At 31.9% G+C, this 23,692-nt stretch overlaps 1 protein-coding gene across 8 annotated transcripts in view; it reads right to left on the minus strand.

Annotated features, from left to right (window-relative positions):
- The window catches only part of DLG1 (discs large MAGUK scaffold protein 1), a 228,958-nt gene that overhangs the window by 103,835 nt on the left and 101,431 nt on the right, over positions 1 to 23,692 (minus strand). For 5 of the 8 annotated variants that reach the window (XM_074365495.1, XM_074365491.1, XM_010959297.3 and 2 more), the window contains 2 exons: positions 16,406 to 16,504; positions 1,128 to 1,181 (listed from right to left, as the gene is read on the minus strand). In XM_074365495.1, the coding sequence (XP_074221596.1) occupies positions 1,128 to 1,181; positions 16,406 to 16,504 (153 nt within the window). The remainder of the gene's footprint in view (positions 1 to 1,127; positions 1,182 to 16,405; positions 16,505 to 23,692) is intronic. The other 3 variants (XM_074365514.1, XM_074365507.1, XM_074365502.1) reach the window with 1 other exon arrangement.

The raw sequence follows: 23,692 nt of genomic DNA on the forward strand, positions 1-23,692 counted from the left end.
GCATGTGTATTTATTTTCTTTGATATCATTTTCTTCTATATTAACCTTTCAGTTGAAAGGGTTTTAAAATCAAAATATTTAATGACCGACTCTGCCCTTAAGCAAAACATAAGTCAACAGAAGAAAACAGTGAGAGAGAAAGAAATGTGAAGAAGAAAATATTGACAGAAGAACGAACAAAATTCTGCTTAAGTATTCTGTATCAGTGTGAAAGGTGACATTGCCTGCAAAGAGTATTTTTGGTTCGTATTACGTATTATTATTTGAAGTTTTCAAAAATCCCCCCAATTTCTTGTAGTGAGCTGTAATGGAAAAGAATCTGAAAAAAAATATGTATGTGTAAGTATAACTGAATTGCTTGCTGTACACATGAAACTGATATTGTAAATAGACTATACTTCAGTAAAAAATAAGAATATAAAAAGTTCCCCCAAATTTGATATATCATATAAATAAAACAGAATAAAAAGCCAAGTAAAATGTTTTAAAGCACAGACTGAAATTAACTACAATTCGAAAATAGAAGAAAAAGATTTTTACAGTCTACCATATTATGTACCATTTGACTTTTTAAAACAGTGCAGGCACTACTTCTAAAACATCTCCAAAGATATTTTACCTTGGGGTGAAAAATGTTAGATTCTGTTGTTCTGGCTACTTACTTTAAGGGAGGAAGTTTTGTTTTGTTTTTTTAAACAAAATAAGTTTAGAGACAAGCACTAATCAACTTAAAGTCATAAAATTATAACTAATTATTTTAACATGTGAACACACATATAAACCTGGTCACTAAATCTAGTCACCCAATTAGACTTCAAAAATGATTCTGAACATATGGCATTGTGTAAATGACCACTGGCCAGAGACAGCCTTTAGTGAAAGTTATTCATTTTAATTTAAAAATAAAACCATAAATCTCTATTTCAACATTTCTGCTTTGTACAAGTATAGAAAAAACCAACCAAAAATGGACAAAATTGCTTCATTTACTTTAGTAATTACAGCTCAGTGATAGAATATTATATTTATAATGCATTAGAGAAAATAATTCTGTGATCTTTGTACCTGTTTCAAAACCTAAACAGGAAAAACAGAATTATTTAAATGTGGGGAGGAGTGGAACTTACGTAAGTTGATGTTTCCAAGCTATCTGTGTTGACCAGTACTGGAGGAGGATTTGCCTTAAAGAAAGAATTGTAAATGTGTTAGGCTTAATATGAGAATTCACATATTACACATTAACATTCACAAATGTTAGAAACATATGAAAGATCTGCTATTTCTTAAAATTATAATTTTACATAAATTCCACATGTTAAACAATGCATACGGTTTCTAGCACCAATGGAAGAATTAGGTATAGGCAGTTAAGTGATACTTGCTTTTGAGAAATAAATGATTACTTCTGCTAAATCAGACACAATTTTCTTAAGATTTGCAAAGAAGTTTACCAAGCCTTCTCAGAAAATCCACAAATATTCTCTAGTATAACAAATAACTGCAAATTGCTTAGAATTCATTTGCTATTCTAGTGTCAAGGATCCCATGAAGAGTCCAATCATTTTATCATCCAGAAAAAAAAAATTCTGACCCACACCGAACTCTGTTTAAACACCCACACACCCCCACACACAAAAGCCATACAAAGAAATCAATTCCAAACTTAACAGAATACTGGAAACATACTCAATGTAAAAGCCATCAATTATGATCAACTACAATGACTGCTTTCCATCTGTTATTCTAGACCACTCACAAATCAATAATGGTCAAAAAGCAAAACAAAACAAAAAACCAAGTAGAATAACATAGGTCTAATTCGACTGAAAACAGCTTGGTCTATTAAGTAGGTGCAATTAAGTTTAAAGAATAAAACACAATTAATACCAAATAAAAAACATACCAGACCATACCAGAAGACTGATGTTATTCCTTTTAAAATTATCTTTCTTCTGTATATTTAAGAGCATAAAAGTACAAAGTCAAATGACATTTTCAGAGAATCAAAAAGATGATTATCCTTTAAGTAAAGTTTAAGATATGTTTATAAGCATTAACACTTCTTCTATTCCATTAACTAAATAATCAGACATAAAAGTTGCATGAAAGAAACATTATATACAAAATAACCATTTTCTTCCAAGCATAAGGGCTTTTCTAACAGATGGATATTCAAATGTTTTATATTATTTTCAGCAAGTACTAGATCTGTATGATCAAATGATAAAATGCTAAAGACAATACGTTTACATGCTTAAATAATTGTACAGTATGCATCTGAGCTACAGGAAGCAGCAAGTTAAAAATGAGTAGGAACAAGGATATACTGTATAACACAGGGAACTATATTCAGTATCTTTTAATAAACTATAGTGGAAAATAATCTGAAAAAAAAATATATAACTGAATCACTGCTGTACAGCTGAAACAATTAAAAAACCTGAAAAAACAAACAAAAGTGAATAGGGAATATTTTATTAAATATAAACATGACATTAACTACTTTATGTGCATAACTACTATATATACCTTTGAATATAATAGTCTATTTTCAAACAACTCAGTGAAAACCAAACCTAATAGGTAAAAATACCATTTGTGAGATAGCTATTTAAGTATAGCGAGTCAAAACGTTTGAGATTTTACAAATATTTGAAATTGTTCCTTTTCCAATGACATATTGAGATTCTGCAAATTGATAATATTTTAATTCATTAAAAAATTAATGGTACAACTTCATCTTATTTTGCTTAAGCAATTACAGAGGTGGGCAAGAAAGAATAAGGCTATTTAAAGTTACAAAGAAGTTACATTCTTCAAAAATTATGGCAAGAAAACCATTTGGTCCCCTCTGCTCATTTATTACCAAAAATAGTGGAAAAAGTTGGTTTTTTATCAAAATCAAATTTATACTAAAATTATCACAATATAGCTCTGCTCATGATCACGAACTCATCATCACTGTATACAAGTTATCTTGATTTTAGTCATAGAAAGATCTATGTGATATTTGAAATACATAGAAATGAAATGATACAAAGTGTTAAATCTACTTCAAACTAAAACAATGACAATGAGAGGTTAGAAGGAGGGGTTATGGTTCATAAAAGAGTGCATGAGTTGAAGGCTTTTGTACTTGGGTGATAAGTATACATGGGAATTCAATGTACTACTCCCTTTACATTTGAGGATTTTTGAATTTTTTCATAAAATACAGCAATCATAAAATACGGCAAAACAATTATATTGAGTCAAGTACTTAGTGTGAGAGGTTAATAACTAAGGCAGTTGTGAAATACAGGTTAGAGTTGCTATTAAGATATTAGCATTCATGTCATAAAATTAATTTCAGTTTTAAAGTTCAGTTCTGAATAAAGAATAATACAGACTAATAAAAAGAATTTATAATTCTGACTTAATAGATATGATGAGGTAACTAACATATGTACAATAAGTTAATTTGTAGATGTATGTTGGAATTAATATGAGTGAATGATCATACTTGAAGAGAAACCATGGGATTAAAGGACTTGAAATTGAACAAAAACTAGGAATGTTCACATTGGGGATTAAGTAAGAATTTCAGTTAAAATTAATGTCAGGAGGAATTCAGCTCTTTTGAGCACAAGCAGGCCCATTTTCTTTGCTTGGCCCTGCAATAAACCTTTCTCTGCTACAGAAAAACACAACCACACACATACACAAAAACAAAAACCCCTAAAGTCAGGATAAGACAACCTAGCAATTTTTAAAAGACATGTCACAAAATACGGCCTAAAATAACAGCCTATATAAGTGAAGCTCAAGAGGTATGATGTGATGACCTCAAGTTTAGCCACCCAAAATGATAAAAGTATTTAAGACTGTTAGCAGGTAGAAAATTAAAACATTTACTGTGGAATACATTACACCCTGACTTACTAACTTGAGATCTTCCAAATTCTTTTATTACAGCATACAGAAATGGTATCTGACAAAGTAGTACTCCATTCCCCTTAAATTCGGAGGTGGCAGGAATGGGGCAACACAAAAGGCTTGGAGGGTATGATGCACAACTCAGAAAGAGACAATACTCTAGCACCAAATCTGAAGAATAGGCTACTTCTGAAGGAAGAGATACATAAAAGTTTGGCCATGGAATCTGCTACTTTCAGACAGCTGAAGTAAAGGACACTAAAAATCAGTAGCAAATCTGGCTAGCTTACTACCTTGGGATCTGTAACCAGGACAGAGGGCAGCAGAACAGGTAACACAGAATTATCTGCTTTACTTAGGGAAGAATTTAAACAACAGCAACAAGACTTGAGAAGAATCTACGTGAAAGTTATTTCCAATGAAGAAAAACCCTTCTCTGCACCTCAGTTTAAATGACACTTATGAAATAGTTCTAGATCTCTCTACCTCACTCTATCATTCAGTGGCTTTGAATGTACAAGTAAATCACAAGGGTTATTGAAATTTATTTTCTCCATCTATAAAGAGACTGCAAAACATGCCTTTAGCCATGAGGACTGTGTGAGGACCCAGTAAAGTAACATAAAAGAAAATACGTTGTAAACCACAGAAATCTACTGCTAATCTATTATTTACTAACAATACATAACATTGTATATGTTTTAACTTAGAAAATAATGAAGTCCTATATTTCACTTAGAAATGGGGGGTAGTTAGTAAAGGGGAGGGATATACCTGAAAGAGAAGCTAACAAATCTCTAAAGAATCTGACCAAAGTATTAGTAACAAGACGTAAACATAATTCTGCTCATCCAACTTTTACTACTTTATTTAGTTAATAAAAGGCCTCACAGGGTCTGCTGCTGTAACATACTGCAACGTTCTTATATCATTTCAGAGGGCAATATTATATTTTAAAACATTTGTGTTAAAATAATTCTAAGATCTAGTTATTTAATAGGCCAAAATTAGGAGTTCAGAAAATGCTTTTAGGCTGTACACTGTATTTCTCCTTCTTAGCATTTATCAAAGTTTCATTATGTTATTGGTTTACTGTCTTGCTCTTTCTCCCCTACTAAATTATAAACAAGCGTTTTTCAAATGCAGAACTCACAAACCCCAGAAAGTACATCTTGGATTCTAATTTGAGACACACTGCATTAAAAGTTAAATGCTATCACTTAGGTGAACGCTGCAAGTTAAAATGACTGTAAAAACAAATAGGATGAATTCTGGGAAGATGGCAGAACAAGACCCACAAATTTGTCTCTTCACCTAGGTAACAACTGCACTGGCAGAATGCAACTGCCAGTGTGATGTAACTATTTTGGAATTCTGTAGTCTGTTGAAGGCCTGGAACTTCCAAGGGAAGTATTAGGCGGCAAATTGTGGTTCATCCAGTCAATTTCAGCTCTTAGCACAGTAGCAGCTACTCAATTCCCACCCCTCAGCCCTGTTACCAATAGCTGTGCAAGTGTTTCTGGAGCAGCTGGCACAAAGCTTGCACAAGCCAGGAGTGGGGAAAGGGGTGGGTGGAAAAAAAAGATTCTGTCCTCCAAATATAGGGAATCTGTGCTTTGATTGCTGCTTCTGATCATGGAGGTGCAAAGAGGCAGTAGCCACTGTTGTTGAACCTCCCTCAATTGATGTAATCCCTCCCCCTCTGGCTAAAGTGACTTCCAGGAGATTTAAAGAGCAAGCACCTCCTCCCACAATTTCATTTTTTCTCTTTTTCCCCTTTTGAGAGCCAGACACTGAAGATTAGAATATTCAAAAGCAACCACATATATGAGGGAAATTAGAAAGTCACTGTGTATGCCTGGAGAAGGTGCAGGCACAGAAAAAAACTTGAGAAGACCTTAAGGTTATATCATAGGCTGATTTTCAGCAGAGAAATAGCCTACAGCAATCAAAAAACCAAAACCAAACCAAACCAAAACAAAAACCCCCCAAACCCCAGTAAACTCTAGGAAAGAAGAGAATCTGATTTCCAGAGAACTCATAAGATTCAAACTTTTCATTTTCAATAACAACAACAAAAATCACAAGGCATGCAAAGAAACAGGAACATATGACCAATTCAAAACAGCAGGAAAAAAATACTCTCAAAAAGAGCTGCTGGCATATCCACTAGAAAAATTATTTAAAACTATATTAAAGATATCCAAAGAACTAAAAGACAAGAGGAACAAAGTGAAGAAAAATGACATAAGAACAAAATGGAAAAAACAACAGAAGATAAAAAGCCTAAAGAGAAAACAAGAAAATTCTGAAAAGTATTAATAACTGAAATGAAAAATTCGTTGGAGTGATTCAAAGGCAGATTTGAGCAGGGAAAAGAATCAGGGAATTTTTTAAGACGGACAACATAAATTATTAAGTCTGAGAACAGAAAGAAAAGGCAGAAGAAAAGTGAGCAGAGTCTAATGACTTGTGGGTCATTATTAAGCAGACCAACATACACACTGTGGGAGTCCAAGAAAAAGGAGAGCGTGATCAAGGGGCAGAGAGAATATGTGAAGAAATAATGACTATAACATTCCCAAATTTGATGAAAGATATGACTATAAACATCTAAAAAAGTTTAACAAACTCAAGGTAGGGTGAACTCAAAGAGATTCACACTCAGACATATAATCAAACTGCTGAAAGACAAAGGAAATTATGAAAGCAGCAAGAAAAAGTGGCTCAGTATGTAAGTCATCCTCAATAAGACTAACAACAGATTTCTCATTAGAAACTCTAGAGATAAGAAAGCAGTGGGGTGGTATATTCAAAGTGCTAAAAGAAAAACACTGTCAACTAAGAACCCTGTACCTGGCAAAATTATCCTTCAACTATGAGGGAGAAATTAAGACATTCCCAGATAAACAAAAGCTAAAGGAGATCATTACCAATAGACTGGCCATGAAAGAAATACTAAAGGGAACCCTGCAGGTTGAAATGAAAGGAGACAAGACAATAACTCAAGATGTTTGAAGAAATAAAGATTTTGATAAAGATATATACAAAAAAGCTAGTATTATTGTAACAATGGTTTGTAACAATTTTTTTTGTCATCTACATGATTTAAGAGACTAATATTTTAAATTATATTTTAAAAATTAGTCTAAAAGCTAATTACTAGTAGAGAAGTAAAGCCAACATTAGTAAATAACTAAAATCAATTATCAGTCCAAAAGCTAGTATTGTAGTAACTTTGCTTTGTAATTCTACACTTGTTTTCTACATAATTTAAAAGACAAATGCATTTAAAATTTATTAGCTTATGTTCTTCTACCTACAATGTATAAAGATGTAATTTTGTGACATTAACAACCGAAAGGGGTGGGGATGGAACTGTTAAAAAGAGCAGAGTTTTTGTATATTATTGAAGTTAAGCTGGTATAAATTCAAATTAGAGTGTTACAATTTTGGGATAGTCAATATAATCTCTATAGTAACCACAGAAAAAATAGCCAAAGAATATACACAAAAGGAAATGATAAAGGAATTTAAACATTCCACTACAAAAAAATTTATTTTACAAATAAAAACCAAGACAGTAATTTAGGAAGGAATTTATAATTTATAAGGAATACAGAAAACAAATAGCAAAATGAAAGAAGCCCCTCCTTATCAGGAATTACTTTAAAAGTAAATGGATTAAACTCCTCAATCAAAAAAAATTGAAAGAATGGATAAAAACACATGTCCCAATCATATGATGCCTACAAGAGACTCCCTTGTGATCCAAAGACACAAGCAGGTTAAAAGTGAAAGAATGGAAAAACATATTCCATGCAAATGGTAAACAAAAGCCAGGAGTGACTACACTAATATTAGACAAAATAGAATTTAAATGAAAAAAGTTACAAGAGACATTCAATACCTTGCAATAACCTATAATGAAAAAGAATATGAAAAAGACTATGTATACATGTGTGTATGATTCAATTGTTGTGCTGTATACCAGAAACTAGCACATTGTAAATCAACTATACTTCAATAAAAAAAGTTATGAGACAAAGGACATTACATATTAATAAAAAGTTCAATGTAGCAAGAAGATATAACAATTACAAACATTTGTATGCCTAATGACAAGCCATCAAAATCTATGAAACAAAAAATGACAGCATTAAAGAGAATAGATACTTCTACAACAACAGTTGGAGATTTCAATGACCCACTCAAAATAATGTGTAAAATAACCAGACAAAACATACGTAAGGAAGTAGAAGACTTAAAGGACACAATAAACCAACCAGAACAGACATATTTAGAACACTCTGCCCAACAACAGGATACATTTTTCTCAAGTGCCTTGGAGTTATCTTCCAGAATAGACCATATGTTAGGTCACAAATTATGCCTCAATAGATTTAGAAAGAAAGACATCTAATAAAGTATCTCCTATAACCAAAACGGGATGAAGAGAATAAGCAATAACAGAAGCAAAAATGGAAAATCTGCCAAGTTCTGGAAATTAAACAACACACTCGTAACCAATGAATCAAAGAAGAAACTGCAAAGGAAATTAGAAGACTTAAAAGATGAATGAGAATGAAAACACAACATACCAAAACTCATGAGACACAGCAAAAGCAGTGCTAAGGGGGAAGTTTACAACTACAAATGCTTAGCTTAAAAAACAAGAAAGATCTCAAATCAATAACCTAACTTTACAACTTAAGGAACTAGAAAAGGAACAAACTAAACCCAAAGTTACTACAAAGAATGAAGTAATGAACACTACAGCAAAGATAAATAAAAGAGAAAAGAAAAATAACAGAGAAACTGAATGAGATCAACAGTTGCTTTTTAGAAAAGATAAACAAATTGACAAACTTTTAGTTAGATGGACTAAGGAAAAAAGAGAGAAAACTAAATTACTAAATTCAGAAGCAAGTCAGGACATTATTGGTAATTATACAGAAATAAAAAGGATTATAAGAATATTATAAGTCTAAACCAACAAATTGGATAACCTACACAAAATGGACAAAGTCCTAACCAAGACTGAATTATGAATAGAAAATTTAAATAGTCTTGTGGGCAATGATAAATCCTGGAGAGGATGTGGAGAAAAGGGAACCTTCCGACACTGTTGGTAGGAATGCAGTTTGGTGCAGCCATTGTGGAAAACAGTATGGAGATTCATCAAGAAACTAAAAATAGATTTAGCATATGATCCAGCAATCCCACTCCTGGGCATATATCCAGAGGGATCCTTAATTCAAAGACACCTGCACCAATGTTCATAGTAGCATTATTTACAATAGCCAAGATATGGAAGCAACCTAAATGTCCACTGACAGATGACTGAATAAATAAGTTGTGTTATATTTATACAATGGAATACTACTTAGCCATAAAAAATTAAATAATGCCATTTGCAGCAACATGGATGGCCCTGGGGAATGTCATTCTAAGTGAAGTGAGCCAGAAAGTGAAAGAAAAATACCATATAATATCACTCATATGTGGAATCTAAAAAAAAACAACAAAAAACAAATGAACTTATATATATAACAGAAATAGACTCACAGACATAGAAAACAAACTCATGGTTACCAGAGGGGAAGAGATAAACTGGGAGTTTGAGATTTGTAGATGTTGACTGGTATATATAAAATAAACAAGTTTATACTTTATAGCACAGGGAACTATATTCGATATCTTGTAGTAGCTATCAGTGATAAAGAATATGAAAACAAATATATGTATATTCATGTATGACTGAAACATTGTGCTGTACACCAGAAATTGACACATTATAAACTGACTATACTTCAATTAAAAAAAAAAAAGAAGTGGAATGAGTAGTCTTGTGGGGGAGGGTATAGCTCAGTGGTTAGAGTACATGCTTAGCATGCACGAGGTCCTGGGTTCAATCCCTGGTACCTCCATTAAAAACTAACTAACTATCTAAATAAAGCTAATTACCACCCCCAAACAAAAACAAAAAAATTGCACAAAGTAAATAAAATATTTAAAAAATAGTTATAATTAATAAGGAGATTGAATCAGTAGTCAAAAATCTTCTGACAAAAAAAAGCTCTTGAGATCTGATGGCTTTCTTGCTGAATTCCACCAAACATCTGAAGAACTAACATCAATTTTTCTCAAACTTTGCTCAAAAATTGAAGAGGAAGGTGTGCTCCCAAACTTATTCTATGAGGCCAGCATTACACTGATACTAAAGTGAAAGGCAAGGGTTCTATAAGAAAACTGCAGACCAACATCCCTTGTGAATACTGATGCAATAATCTCAACAAATACTAGCAAACTGAATTCAGCAGCATATTAAAAGGATTATACACCATGACCAAGTGGGATTTACTCCTAGAATGCAAGAATAATTTAACATGTGAAAAATCAATGTAATACACCATGTCAACAGAATGAAGGCAAAAAACAACATGATCATCTCAATCAAAGCAGGAACGAAGTATCTAACAACATTCAACATTCTTTCCTGATAAAAACACTTAAACAAGAATATAAGGAAACTACAACAGCATAATAAAAGTCATACATGAAAAACCTACAATGAACATCATACTTTTTCTTGGTGAAAGACTGAAAACTTCTCCTTTAATAAGATCAGGAACAAGGCAAGCAGGCCTACTTTCACCATGTCTATCTAGTATAGTATTGAAAGTCATGGTCAATTAGGCAAATGAGAAAAATAAATAACATTCAAACAAAAAGGAAAATTATCTGTTTGCAGACAGTATGATCATAAATGCATAAAACTCTAAAGTATCACACAAAAATTTGTTCAAACTAATAAACAAACTTAGCAAAGTAGCAGGGTACAGTCAACACACAAAAAGCAGTTGCATTCCTATACACAAATAATCTGGAAAGAAAATGACATAAACAATTCCATTTACAACAGCATCAAAAAGAATAAAATAATTAGGAATAAACTCAGCCAACTAGGTGAAAGACTTATGCAATGAAAACTATAACACTGCTAAGAGAAACTGAAGACAACAAAAATAAATGGAAACACATACCACGTTCATAGATAGGAAGACTTAATACTGCTAAGATATCAATACTACTGAAAGCAATTTACAGATTTCATCCAATCCCTATCAAAATCCCAGTGATTTTTTTTTTTAAGAAATAGAAAAACCCATCCTAAAATTCATATGGAATCACAAGGAATCTGAATAGCCAAAATAATCCTGAAAAGAAGGACAAAGCTGCATGACTCAACACTTTCTTATTTCAAAACTTAATACAAAGCTACAGTAATCAAAACAGATTGGGACTGGCATAAAGACAGACATAAACCAATGGAGTCAAACAGAGTGCAGAAATGAACCCTTACATATACAGGAAAATTATTTCAACAAGGGAGCTAAGACCATTCAATGGGGACAAGGTAGTCTTTTCAGCAAATGATGCTGGGAAAACGGATGTGGATATGGATACATACAGACACATGCAAAAGAATGAAGCTGAACCCCTACTTAACATCACATACAAAAACTAATTTAAAGTACGCCCATGACTAAAACAAAATATCTAAAACTATAAAATCCTAAGAAGAAAATAAAAGCTTCATGACACTGCATTTGGGAATGAGTCATTGGATATAAAACCAAAGGCACAGGCAACAAAAGAAAATACAAACAAGGTGGACTTCTGAAAGCTAAAAATTTTGCACATAAAATCACACTATCCAGAGTAAAAAGGCAACCCACAGAGCGGGAGAAAATACTTGCAAATCATGTATCTGATAAGGAACTAATATCTAGAATATATAGAGAACTCCTAAAACTCAGTAACAAAAAAAACCAACAGCTTAATTCAAAAATGGGTAAAGGACTTCAACAGATATTTCTTCAGAGAAGATATACAAATGGCCAGTAAGTACATGAAAAGATGCTCAACATCACTAATCATTAGTGAGCTGCAAATCAAAACTACAATGAGCTACCACCTCATACCTATTAGGCTAGCTACTATTATGAAAACAGAATATAAGGAGTGTTGGTGAGGAATGTGGAGAAACTGGAACCACTGCGTACTGTTGGTGGGAATACACAATGATATACCAATGTGAAAAATAGTATGATTAACCTAAAAATTAAAAATTACCATATGATCCAGTAATTCCACTTTCAGGTATACACTTAAAAGAACTGAAAGTGGAGTCTTGAAGAGGTATTTGTACACCTGTGTAAATAGCTAAAATGTGGAAGCAACCCAAGTTGTTCATTGACAGATGAATGGATAAGCAATGCTTGATACATACATAAAATGGGATATTATTTAGTTTTTAAAAGAAAGGAAATTCTGATGCTACATATGCTATAGCATGGGTTAACTTTAAGGACACTATGCTAAGTGAAATAAACTAGCTACAAAAAGACAAGTACTGTTATGATTCCACTCATATGAAGTACTTGAGTTAAAATCTGAGACAGAAAGTAGAATGGCACTTGCCAGGGGGGAGGAAGGAGGAATGGGAAATTAGTGTGGGTACAGAGTTTCAATTTTCCAAGATGAAAAGAGTTCTACAGGTGGATGATGATGATGTTCCTATGACAATAGGAATGCACTTAATACCACTGAACTTTAAACTTAAAAATAGTTAAGGTGGTACATTTTACATTATGTGTATTGTACCACAAAAAAAAAAAAACTGGGAAAAAATATATGACTTCAATATAATTAAGAAAATGCATCAAACACAGACTGCAGGATATTCTATAAAACAACTAGCCTGTTCTCCTGTAAAAGTGCACAAGCATAAAAGATAGACTATGGAGCTACTTCAGATTAAAGCAGACTCATGAAAATTAACTGTAGTTTTGGACTGGCCAAAGGACCTGTTTTTGTTTTTCTTATAAAGAACATTATTGGGGCAACTGGCAAAATATAATTAAGGTCTGCAGTATTATATTAATGTTAATTTTCTGGCTTAGTTCATTATATTATGGTAATATTTTTCTTCTTAGGAAAAATATTTAGTATTGTAAAGAATTACTATTCACGGGTAAGAGGGGAATGAGTAAAACTTCCTTTTAACTGGTTTACAAAAAATAAAATCATAATCGTATAAGAAGAGGAATGATAAAGCAGATGTGGCAGGTAAAAATGTTAACAATTGGGAGATACATGTGAAGGTATATAGCATTTCTTTGTACTATTCTTGCAACTTTCTGTAAGTCTGAAATGATTTGAAAATAATACAAAACCAACACAAAAACAAAAACAAAACCCAAAACACAAACAGAATAGGGGCACTGCAGTGAGATATTAGTGTATGGTTAAAAAAGGCTCACCAAAGTAACCCAAGTATGCTATTTTTTAAAGATTATCAATAAAATAAAAATGTATCAAGTCATGCTTTAGATTATACTAATGATCAAATCATTTAAGAGTCAACATTCAGATCTTTTGTGAAACTTGAATGGTCCAGAAGCAACAAAATGCTCTACAGTGGATCTACCTCTAATGTTAACTACTCTAATGTCATGTGGGAGCTATCTGTCAAGTTGTCTTTTGCGTACACAAAAGTTATATTCATCTCAGTAACTACATGATTGAAACAATAATGAAAAACTGAACAAAATCAATCCCTCCAAAGCATCTATTTGAGTATGAACAGAGACTTTTACACAAATACATAAAATTAGTTATAAAGCATTTTCGACAATACTTTAATTACATGATAGCTAAAGAATCTGGTTTTAGAGAAGAGTATTTACTCTGGGATGGAAATAAGCTTACATATTAAAATAGGCCAGTATCATAGAGATTATATGATTGTATCTCCATTAGGACTAGTATCTGTTATACACCTATATGCGCTCAGTTTCTATGTGGAGAAACGGAGGCTGTGAGAAACTGAGTAATTTCCCCATCACACATCCAGGAAGGGGTAAGGCCAGAAAGTGGTAAAGCCAGGTCTCACTATAAAGTCCAGGCTCTTTCTGCAGCTTCAAACAGCCATTCAATGTATCTTTCCCTGTACCACTCTGAATAATAAGCATAATTCCTACTGCAGGTTTCTATAAAATTTAAATGACAAGATCAATATAAAAGTACTCTAAAAAGTTTAAAGTTCTACAAGTAATGAAAAATAATATTTAAAAAATTTTCATCTACTTAGCTATCTATCTGTCCTCAAATGCATTCTGAAGTAATTAGGGAGGAGTTAGTCCTCCCTGCCCCAATGCTCCCTTTAATAGATGAAGGGAGTATAAAACTTAGAGGTTAAGTAACCTGCCTGGGTCACAAGTCAGGACTAGACTCTATATCTTGTATCTCCCATTTCTATTTCTATTACATCCTGACTCATCTAAAATGTAAATCTTCAGGAAAAAAAATTAGTAGACCTTTAGAAGAAAAATTATACCTATGTATAAAGTTAAAATCAGGTTATATACTAGGTGTGGATTTCAAAATTTATTTTGAGACAAATTTTTATATCACTTTTATTAATTTTATAATGTACATGTTACACTCAATCAGGCACATACTTACTCTGGAAAATGAGGTACACTCACCACAAGCTTCTCATATAAAACAACATAAATTATTAAACTACTCTACATGGACTTATAAATATATTTAAAACCTAAAATGAGGCTAGGTAGTATAAATAAGGTTCTTGTTCACATATCCTCATTTGTTTTTTAAACTTGTTCCTTGGTTTACTATCTTAAGGAAATGTGAAATAACACTAATAATACGAATAACCAAGATCTTGTGCCAGCTGCACATACATTATTATTCTTTCAGTCACTATGAAATATCTCAAGTAAGTACTGTTATCATCTTCAGTGTTACAGATAAGTAAAAAGAGAAGATTAGCATGGCTAAGTAAGCTGCTTGGTTACACAGCTAGTAAATGGTAGGATGGGAATTCCAAACCAGATCAATCTGACTCTAAATTCTTTATTTATAACTACAAGGCTTTGCAATGTCTCAACAATTTCCAAGTGTAGTGTGATGCTAAGTTAGAGACACTTGGAGTAAGTAAGTCAGAGAACTTTAAACAGGAAAAAATTGGTTCCCTATTGAATATAAGAATAGAAACTACTACAAAATTTCCAATGATTCCAGAAAAGTATTTAAACATCAAAAGACAAGTTAAAGCGACGAGTAAAATAAACTTTCAAATCTCCTACTTAAAAAAAAATTAGTTACTTGAAACTACTTAAAAAAAAATCCTAGTTACTTGGAAAGATGTTACATTATTACAATATTACAATAACCCTTTGGCTACTTATTTAGAATTATATTTTATTTATAAATTCAATTTCTTCTCTGCAATATAAAGAAAATATCCATCTGGACTCACCTATTTAACTCTTGGTAGTTTTACAATTATTTAACTTTTAATGATTTTTATAAAGGGTCAAAGACTATGGAGGTAGTAACATAACACAGATTAAAGTCTTAGTAATACCTTATATTTCCCCTAGAATCCTATTTTGTATAATGTTCCTACCGATTTTCACTTTTAAGGAGAGGGGAAGGGCACTGAGATGAGAATAATCACAGCTGATACTCCATATTTCCCCCAATAGGACTAATTTTGACACTGCCTTTATACAGTAAACACACCATTTTTACTAGATTTTATGCTACAGATCAATAACAGTAAAAATATCTAAAGATGCACTTATTCACACTTTAAATGAGATTGAGATCTTTCACACCAAAGATCATTATTATTATACTTAATAATACTACCATTATTTTAACTTTGGATAATTCTGTTGGTAGGGTAATTCATGTCTTAATAAGCCATCCCTTGGGACTACTAGAGCTCTGAAAACTAAAAATGTTCAGATTCTCTGACATTTGGCTATTATTTCATTTTATTTTTTGACTGTTATATGTTAACTTTTAAAAAATAAACTTATGATATTAGAATAGTTTTACATTTATAGAAAAGTTACAAAGATACCACAAAGAGTTCCCATACATTTTATATATATATCAGCTATTACTTTTAAATAATAAATGTAAAGTATGTTATCCTACCAAATGACAGAAAGATGAATATTTCAAAAGAAGATAAATATACACTGGAAAATAAAATGCTATATATAAAATGATACATCCAATACAAGATCAGGAGGACAATAATTCTTATTATCTTTAGAAAATAAACAAAATTCCCCAAAGCAAAATATTTAAAAACTGTTTTGTACAGATTTACAAGTGCAAAAAGCATGATATTAAATTTAAGAAGGATCAATATTATGAAGTTTAGAATGTATCTTATTTCATAGACAACCTAATAAAATGGCAAATATTGAACCCATTTTATATTAAATTCTAGATATTTCATTGCCTAAAAATACCATTTGAAGCTCAAAGTGAATTACCAAATCTAACAAAGAAACAGTTAAAACAATCTGAAAAGAATACAAATGAAACATTAAAAACAAATAAAAATTTTATAAAGAAAAAAGAAACTAATAAAAACCTGTGGTATGGTGGGTAGGATGACAGTACTCTCAGCAGGGACTGGCAGGACAGGGATCACAGGGACAGTGGGAGAAGAGGGAGGTACAGCTTCTGTTGGCTAAAAATCATCAACGACAAAAAATCAGGAAAAATACCAAATAAAAGGGAAACATATAACAGAAAGTTTTGTCATAAAGATAAGTTATAGTTTCCAGGAATAACTGAAGCAGGTAAAATATTACTTAAATTTAAATGAGAAAATGCTCCCCAGAAATTATTTTAGAATTATTTTAGAAATAATTATACCACCAATAATAATTTTAACGATTATGTAATTAAAATGAATGACTACTCTTTAGATGTTTAAACAAAAATAATAAAAGATAATGACTTAACAATATTCCTCAACTGGGAGACAAGACACTCACTTCATAGACTACAAAAATATCTTCCTAGCATTCAGGATATATCTGACTATTTTCTTCTTTGCATTCAAAGAATCAAAGTAATTTTATTGCCCATGAGGCAGGCAATTGAGGCTTACAAATCCACAGACAAAATATTCAAAGGACTGAATTTATATCATTTTAAACAATCTATGCCATTAACCCCTACTATCAAGAAGTGTAATAATCTGCCTTACATCTGCCTGTAAAGTCATTAATTCAATTTACATTCACTGATTACCTATTATGTGCCAAATACCGGAAAAAACAAAAAAGGAAGTGGGAACACTGTGACATAATTTAAACTAAGAAGTTTTGATATTTGTACTCAATTACTCTATCTGGCTTAATTAAATTATTTTTAGAAAAATGTAGCTGGAACATAGAAAAGATGTTTTGTAACAAGTCCCAATCCCTATAAACTGTATTAATTCATAAATATTTGCTATACCAATGACATCCTACATAAATAAAAAAAAATTAAAATCAAATCAGTAAGAGGACAATGTACTTTGAGAGAGAATTACAACAGGAAGAACAAATTGCTAAACTTGAAACTATGCTTTTCCTCATCAATAAAAGAAACACAAAATAAAATTACAATGTTGACCTTCTGTTGCAAATCAAATCAGTCCATCTAGATTTATCAAAAATGTATAGTCTCTTCAGTAGTGGTGCTGGGACTATTGCATATCCACATCCAAAAGAATGAAGTTAAATCACTACCTCACATCCTATATAAAAACTAACTGGAAATTACTCAATGGCCTAAATATAAGCCCTAAAACCATCAGCTTTTAGAAGAAAACATAGAGGTAAACCCTCAAGACCTTGGATTTGAGAATGGATTCTTAAATATGATATCAAAAGCGTAAGTGGCAAAAAGAAATAAATAAACAAATTAGACTTCATCAGAATTAATGCTATTTGGTACACAAAAGATTTTATCAAGAAAGGGAAAAGACAACCTATAGAATGGGAGAAAATCTTGCAAATCATACATCTGATGATGGTTTAATATGCAGACTATATAAAGAACTCCTACAACTCATCACAAAAAGACAATTTAAAAATAGGCAAAGGACTTGAATAGACACTCCTCCAAAGTGTAGATACACAAATGACCAACACGCACATGAAAATATACTCAACATTATTCATTAGGGAAATGTAAATCAAAGTTAAAATGATATATCACTTCATACCTACTAGGGGGATGTAATTTTAAAAAGTGAAAACAAACCCAGAAAATAACAAGCGTTGACATGGATGTGCAGAAACTGGAATCCTCAAAAACTGCTGGTGGGAATGGAAAATGGTGCCACCGCTGTGGGAAACAGTTTGGTTTGGCAGTTCCTCAAAAAACTAACCCTAGGATTACCATATGACTCCTACCATTCTACTCCTAGGTAAATACTCAAAAGAACTGAAAAGAGGGACTTGGATATACTACACCAGTGTTCAGTGATGCATTATTCATAACAGCCAAAAGGTGGAAACAACCCAAGTGTCCATTAACAGATGAAGAAATACATAAAATGTGGTATATGCATATAATGAATATTAATTCAGTCATAAAAAGGGATGAAATTCTGATACATGCTACAACATGGATAAATCTTGAAGACATTATACTAAGTGAAATTAACCAGATACAAAAGGTCAATATCGTGTGATTACACTTACACAAAATATTTAGAGTAGGTAAATTCATAGAAAGCAGATTAGAAGTTATCAGTGTCCAGGGAGAGAGGAGCATAGGGAGTTTCCTGCATAATGGTTACAAAGAAAGTTTTAGTAATGAAAAGGTTTTGGAAATAGTGGTAATGGTTGTACAACACTGGGAATATAATTAATACCACAGAATTGTGCAGTTAAAGCTGGTTAAAATGGTAAATTTTGTTATATATATTTTATCACAACAAAAAAAACTCAAAAAAATCTAATGCACAGAAACAGATCCTCTCAGACTGCTGTTGGATCTATAAATTCATACAAACTTTATGAAAAGCTATTTAAGTAATTATCTATAACTTTAAAAATGTTTGAACTCTGACTTAGTAATTCTAGAAATCTATCCTAAGGGAATAAATAAAAAAAAACAAATGTTTTAATATTCAATATTCTCTTGAGCATTGTTTATAGTTGGGGAAATGCAGAATATCTTAAATATAAAGTTGGACAAATAATGGTAATTTTGTAAGATTAAATACTATGCATCAATAAACAATCATCTGTAAGAACAGCCTGTAAGTCATATGAGATACTGCCTGTGACATGACACGACATTAAATAAAAAAGGGAAGATAAAACTTTTTATTTTAAAAATGGAAAAAATGTTTGAAAAGTTGATTTCTAGGGGAAGGATTATGAGTAGCTTTTCTCCCCTGCCTCTATATTACAAATTCTACTTTTCCAACTGTCAACAATGAATACACAGTGATGCTACAATGCAGGGTGAGGAATGGGAGATCTATTCATATTAAGAGAAAAACAATTAGTATGATCTTTTACCATCTTATGCTCAAGAAAATAAACTAAAAATGCATTCCAAATTATTCTAAAAGATGATAACAAATTTCTATGATTTTATAAGACCATTAGAATTGAAGAAGCTAGAGATCAAGTTTAACCCTTCATTTTACAACTGAGTTAAGCTCATATAAAGTAAACTGTAAGGAATCAGGAAAAGATTTGCTGGACTATTGCTACCTGGATTTCTTGTATCTTGTAGAAAGACTTTAAGTCATTAGATTCTGATTCCTTCCTCTTTTTTTAATGTCCCAGTCTAAACCAGTTCCTTGTTTGAGATGATGGAAAAAGTTATGGAGATGGACAGTGGTGATGGCTGTGAATGTAGTTAACAATACTGAATTAATTATATAGTTAAAAATTGTTAAAATAGTAAAAATTTTATGTTACGTATATTTTACCACAATTTTTTAAAAGGACATTAGGAATGAAGCCTTTGTGGGTCTTACTTGGGGCTCCTGTCACCGTTTATATATTGTTCCTATAAAAAAAAAACTGAATTCCAGATTATAAGGCTAAAACAAATAATTTAAATGTCAACCAACTTTCAGTGGAATACTTACGACTTTTTAAAAACGCCTGAAAAAGCCAGAGGTTCTGACTCCTAATTTATGACAAAGTATGAGAAAAAGTTTTAAAAGAGTTTATACTAAGTGAAGTAAGTCAGAGAAAGACAAATACCACATGATCTCACTTACATGTGGAACAAAACAAACAAAACAAAAAACAGACTCATAGACAAAGAGAACAAATGGGTGGTTGCCAAAATGGGGCAGGTGGATGAAACAGGTGAAGGGAATTAAGAGGTATAAACCTCCAGTTATTTAAGTCATGAGGAATGCAATATATAGAACAGGAAATATGGTCAATAATATAATAATTTAGACTAGATTTGGTGGTACTGGTATGACTGCATGATTTTCAAAGTATATAAACACAGAAATAAATGTGTGTGTACATGTACATATATACCATACCCTAGCTGTGCCCACAGAGAAGACCTGGGAGGACTAACACCTCAATAGCATGAAAATACCCAGCACTTGGATCATGGTTTCTAAATATCCAGTCTCTAACTTAAAAACAAACAAACAAACAAAAGCAAAAACAAAAGAGGAATCTTTGCAGAAATGGCTGATTTCAGTGCTAGAGCCTAGCAAGTGCAGTATGAGCCTGGAACATTCTGCTGTGTCAGAAAATAAGGAAGTGCTCAAAGAATAATGAGGGCATTACAAAGGACACAGAAGTCAGCTTGAAGGGCTCTTATCAGTCAAACTGGGAATAACTTGAGACTCAAAATAAATAATGATAATGATGGTATAAAATTCCACTGAATAAAAACAGGACTCCAAGAATTCATACTGATATATAAATAATTACAATCATAGAGGGAAGAGAAAGCATTTCTTATAGTAGAATACCAATTAAAAATGTAGAAGGAATGATGAAGCTACAAAATTGTCATTTGGCAACTATCATATTAATAACTCATTCAAGAAACATCAAAAGTAACAGACATACCTATCATCTATAAAAGTTTTCTTATGCCTTTTTAAGAGTGTCAGATATTAGCTAACTAACAATCCACTTAAACATAAAAAAAGGCAAACCTATATGCTTATGTCAAATTTCAAGGCCAAGCACAAAAATTTCCTCCATTAGGCAGCTGCTCTCCAAAACCCTTTATGATAGACTATAAATTCTTTAATACTACATTTAAACCTCACTGTAACACTGGCTCTGAGCCTACTCTAAATCTCCTTTCAATAGGATCCTTTAGAGGATGTGAATGCCATTTTTTAAAAAATCCTAAAAAAAAAAAAAAAAGTACACCATCTCAATCTACCCCATTCTGTATGGCACTGAGCAAGTACTCTGAAAAAGAACATATGCCTCTGCCTCTTCCCTAACAAAGGCAAACACTGCTGAGAAGGTCTTCAAAAACACATACACAACAACACACACAATTTCAAGAACCAATTTAGGTAACAAAGTATTACAGAACAACAAAATAACTCATTTAATTCATATAAAAAAAAAACACCCTAAACAAATAATATATAATCAAATGAAGGTTGAGTGATGAGGAATAGCACAGACATTAGATCTAATAACAGAGTAAAATGAAGAGACAAGAGGATATTATGAGCTCAGGACTGAGAGCATGGGAGAATTCTGGGTAGCTGTACAAAATGATTCTAAATTGGAAAATGACAAACTTTAGACTCTAATATAAATAATGAGACAGCAATGCACAGTAAGCATTATATTTGGGGTTATTACAGAAAAGAAGAATTCAGCATAAGCATTTTAAACTCAAAAAATCTTGTATACATATTTTATTAGACAGTATGACTATTATGGCATCATCCTTTTCCTGCTCCATTTGTATCACTCAGATCAGCTCCAAAGAGTTTTGTTGCTTTTTTAAAAATCTTGACCATGTGACTAACAACAGTCTCAGCTGTTTCTATCCATAGCAACACCATGGAATCATCAGCCTCTGAGGCTGCCTTCAGAGACTTGTTTCCATGACAACAGAGGCTATACTATTAACACTGTCTCAAAGAACACTGCAGAAAATGGTAAATTCCTATAATATAATTGGATTGTACATTTTTAAAAGCACTTTTTAAATACCAATATCAAATTGACAGCTTTCTGGAAAATGTTTTAACTGATTCATTTTAGAAATTCTTGTTATTTACTCACAACTTTACATTTTAAATTTAATGTAAGATCTTAAAACTATAAAATCAGCTTTTAAAACAGATTTTCATAAAAAGAGGTCTGAAGTCTCAGTAGGTATAGCCACATGCTTAATGTGTACTGCATATCTACAGTTATGACCATGTACCACCCTCTTTCACACCCACGCATTCAATAAATGGGAAGATACATATATATTGAATTCACTTAACCTTTACTAAATTCTTTTCTGCTTAAAATAACTAAAGTGGTCTTTATATGTGCATATGAATCCTGACTGATATAGGAAGAGACAAAAGGGACAATTAGGAGGGCTGCTATGATAATCCAGCTGAGAGGTCATCAGTGGCTTTAACCAAATGATGCTGATGAGGAAAATGGACAATGAGTAGTCAAATAAAGATAAATTTTGAATGCAGAATTGGTATTTCTGGTGACTGATGGGAAGTCAGGAAGAAGGACTATTAAGAATAACACCCACAAGACCACAAAAATTTATCTTTTATACATCATTCTAGACCCACTCATAAAAGATTTGCAAGGCTTTCTGAACTTTTTCTCATTTATTTTCTTATTTATTAAAAAGATTATCATAGAATAAAATGAAACTGAAAAAAGATAACTGATACCATACTAACATGCAATTAATAACTGTTTATATTTTACATTAATATGTTACATGAATTGGGCAAATTGAGCTTAGAGCATACATAAAGATTCAATAAGGTCTAAATAAATTTACAACATATTTAGGGAAAGTTAAATATATGAATTAGCAAATCTTTTGTTATCAGTATCTTAGGTATAACAAGGAAAAATAGTTATCCCCATGCCACTGTTGGTCTAGTAAGGACCTTATTTTGTTTTTGTATGGCACGGTTAAATATTCTTAATCCAAATTCCTTTGTTTAAAGATATACTATGTGATAATGAGACATGTTTCTCTGAATAAATGTCAAAGAAGCTACCTAAGAGGCAAAGAGAAACCAGGAATAAAAAAAAAAAAAACCTGCAAGCCTTTTGCATGTTTATAGAAGGCTAAAATACAGCACAGTAGATTTACCAAAACTGGGAATCACTGTACTCAACAGGCATCCAGTATCTTCAGAATAAAGGTATTTTTCATTGCTTAGATCTGATTCTTATTTGATCCAAATGCCCTTTTTGCCACAGTTACTGCAAACAGGTACCTTCCATATAAATCCCAAAACATGTTATTTGAACCAGCTGCATATGACATCCATGTCATAATTATCTCAGAAGCAAACAGCAATAAAACTAGATATATTTCTAAACAAATCACTAAGGGATTAAATACAAATCTTTGAATTTAAAATAACAAGGGAAGATAGGAAAATAGACCTAATGATTTACAATCCTAGTATAGAAACATGGATGCAAATTTGTTAGTTCACACAGACAGATCGTCTAGTTCTTCAATTTTTTTCTGCTTGCAAGATTCATGCTATTTAGTTAAGGTATATCTTCCCTTCATTATAAAAAGATGGTATTCTATCAGCATTCAGCTGATCACTTTGCATTGGTAGAAGGATGAGACAACAATCACTAAAAATTTAAATTAAACAGAGATCTAAAACTTGGATTTAAAGATATGGTTA

Source organism: Camelus bactrianus, chromosome 1 (assembly GCF_048773025.1).
Source record: "Camelus bactrianus isolate YW-2024 breed Bactrian camel chromosome 1, ASM4877302v1, whole genome shotgun sequence".
Taxonomy (NCBI): Eukaryota; Metazoa; Chordata; class Mammalia; order Artiodactyla; family Camelidae; genus Camelus; species Camelus bactrianus.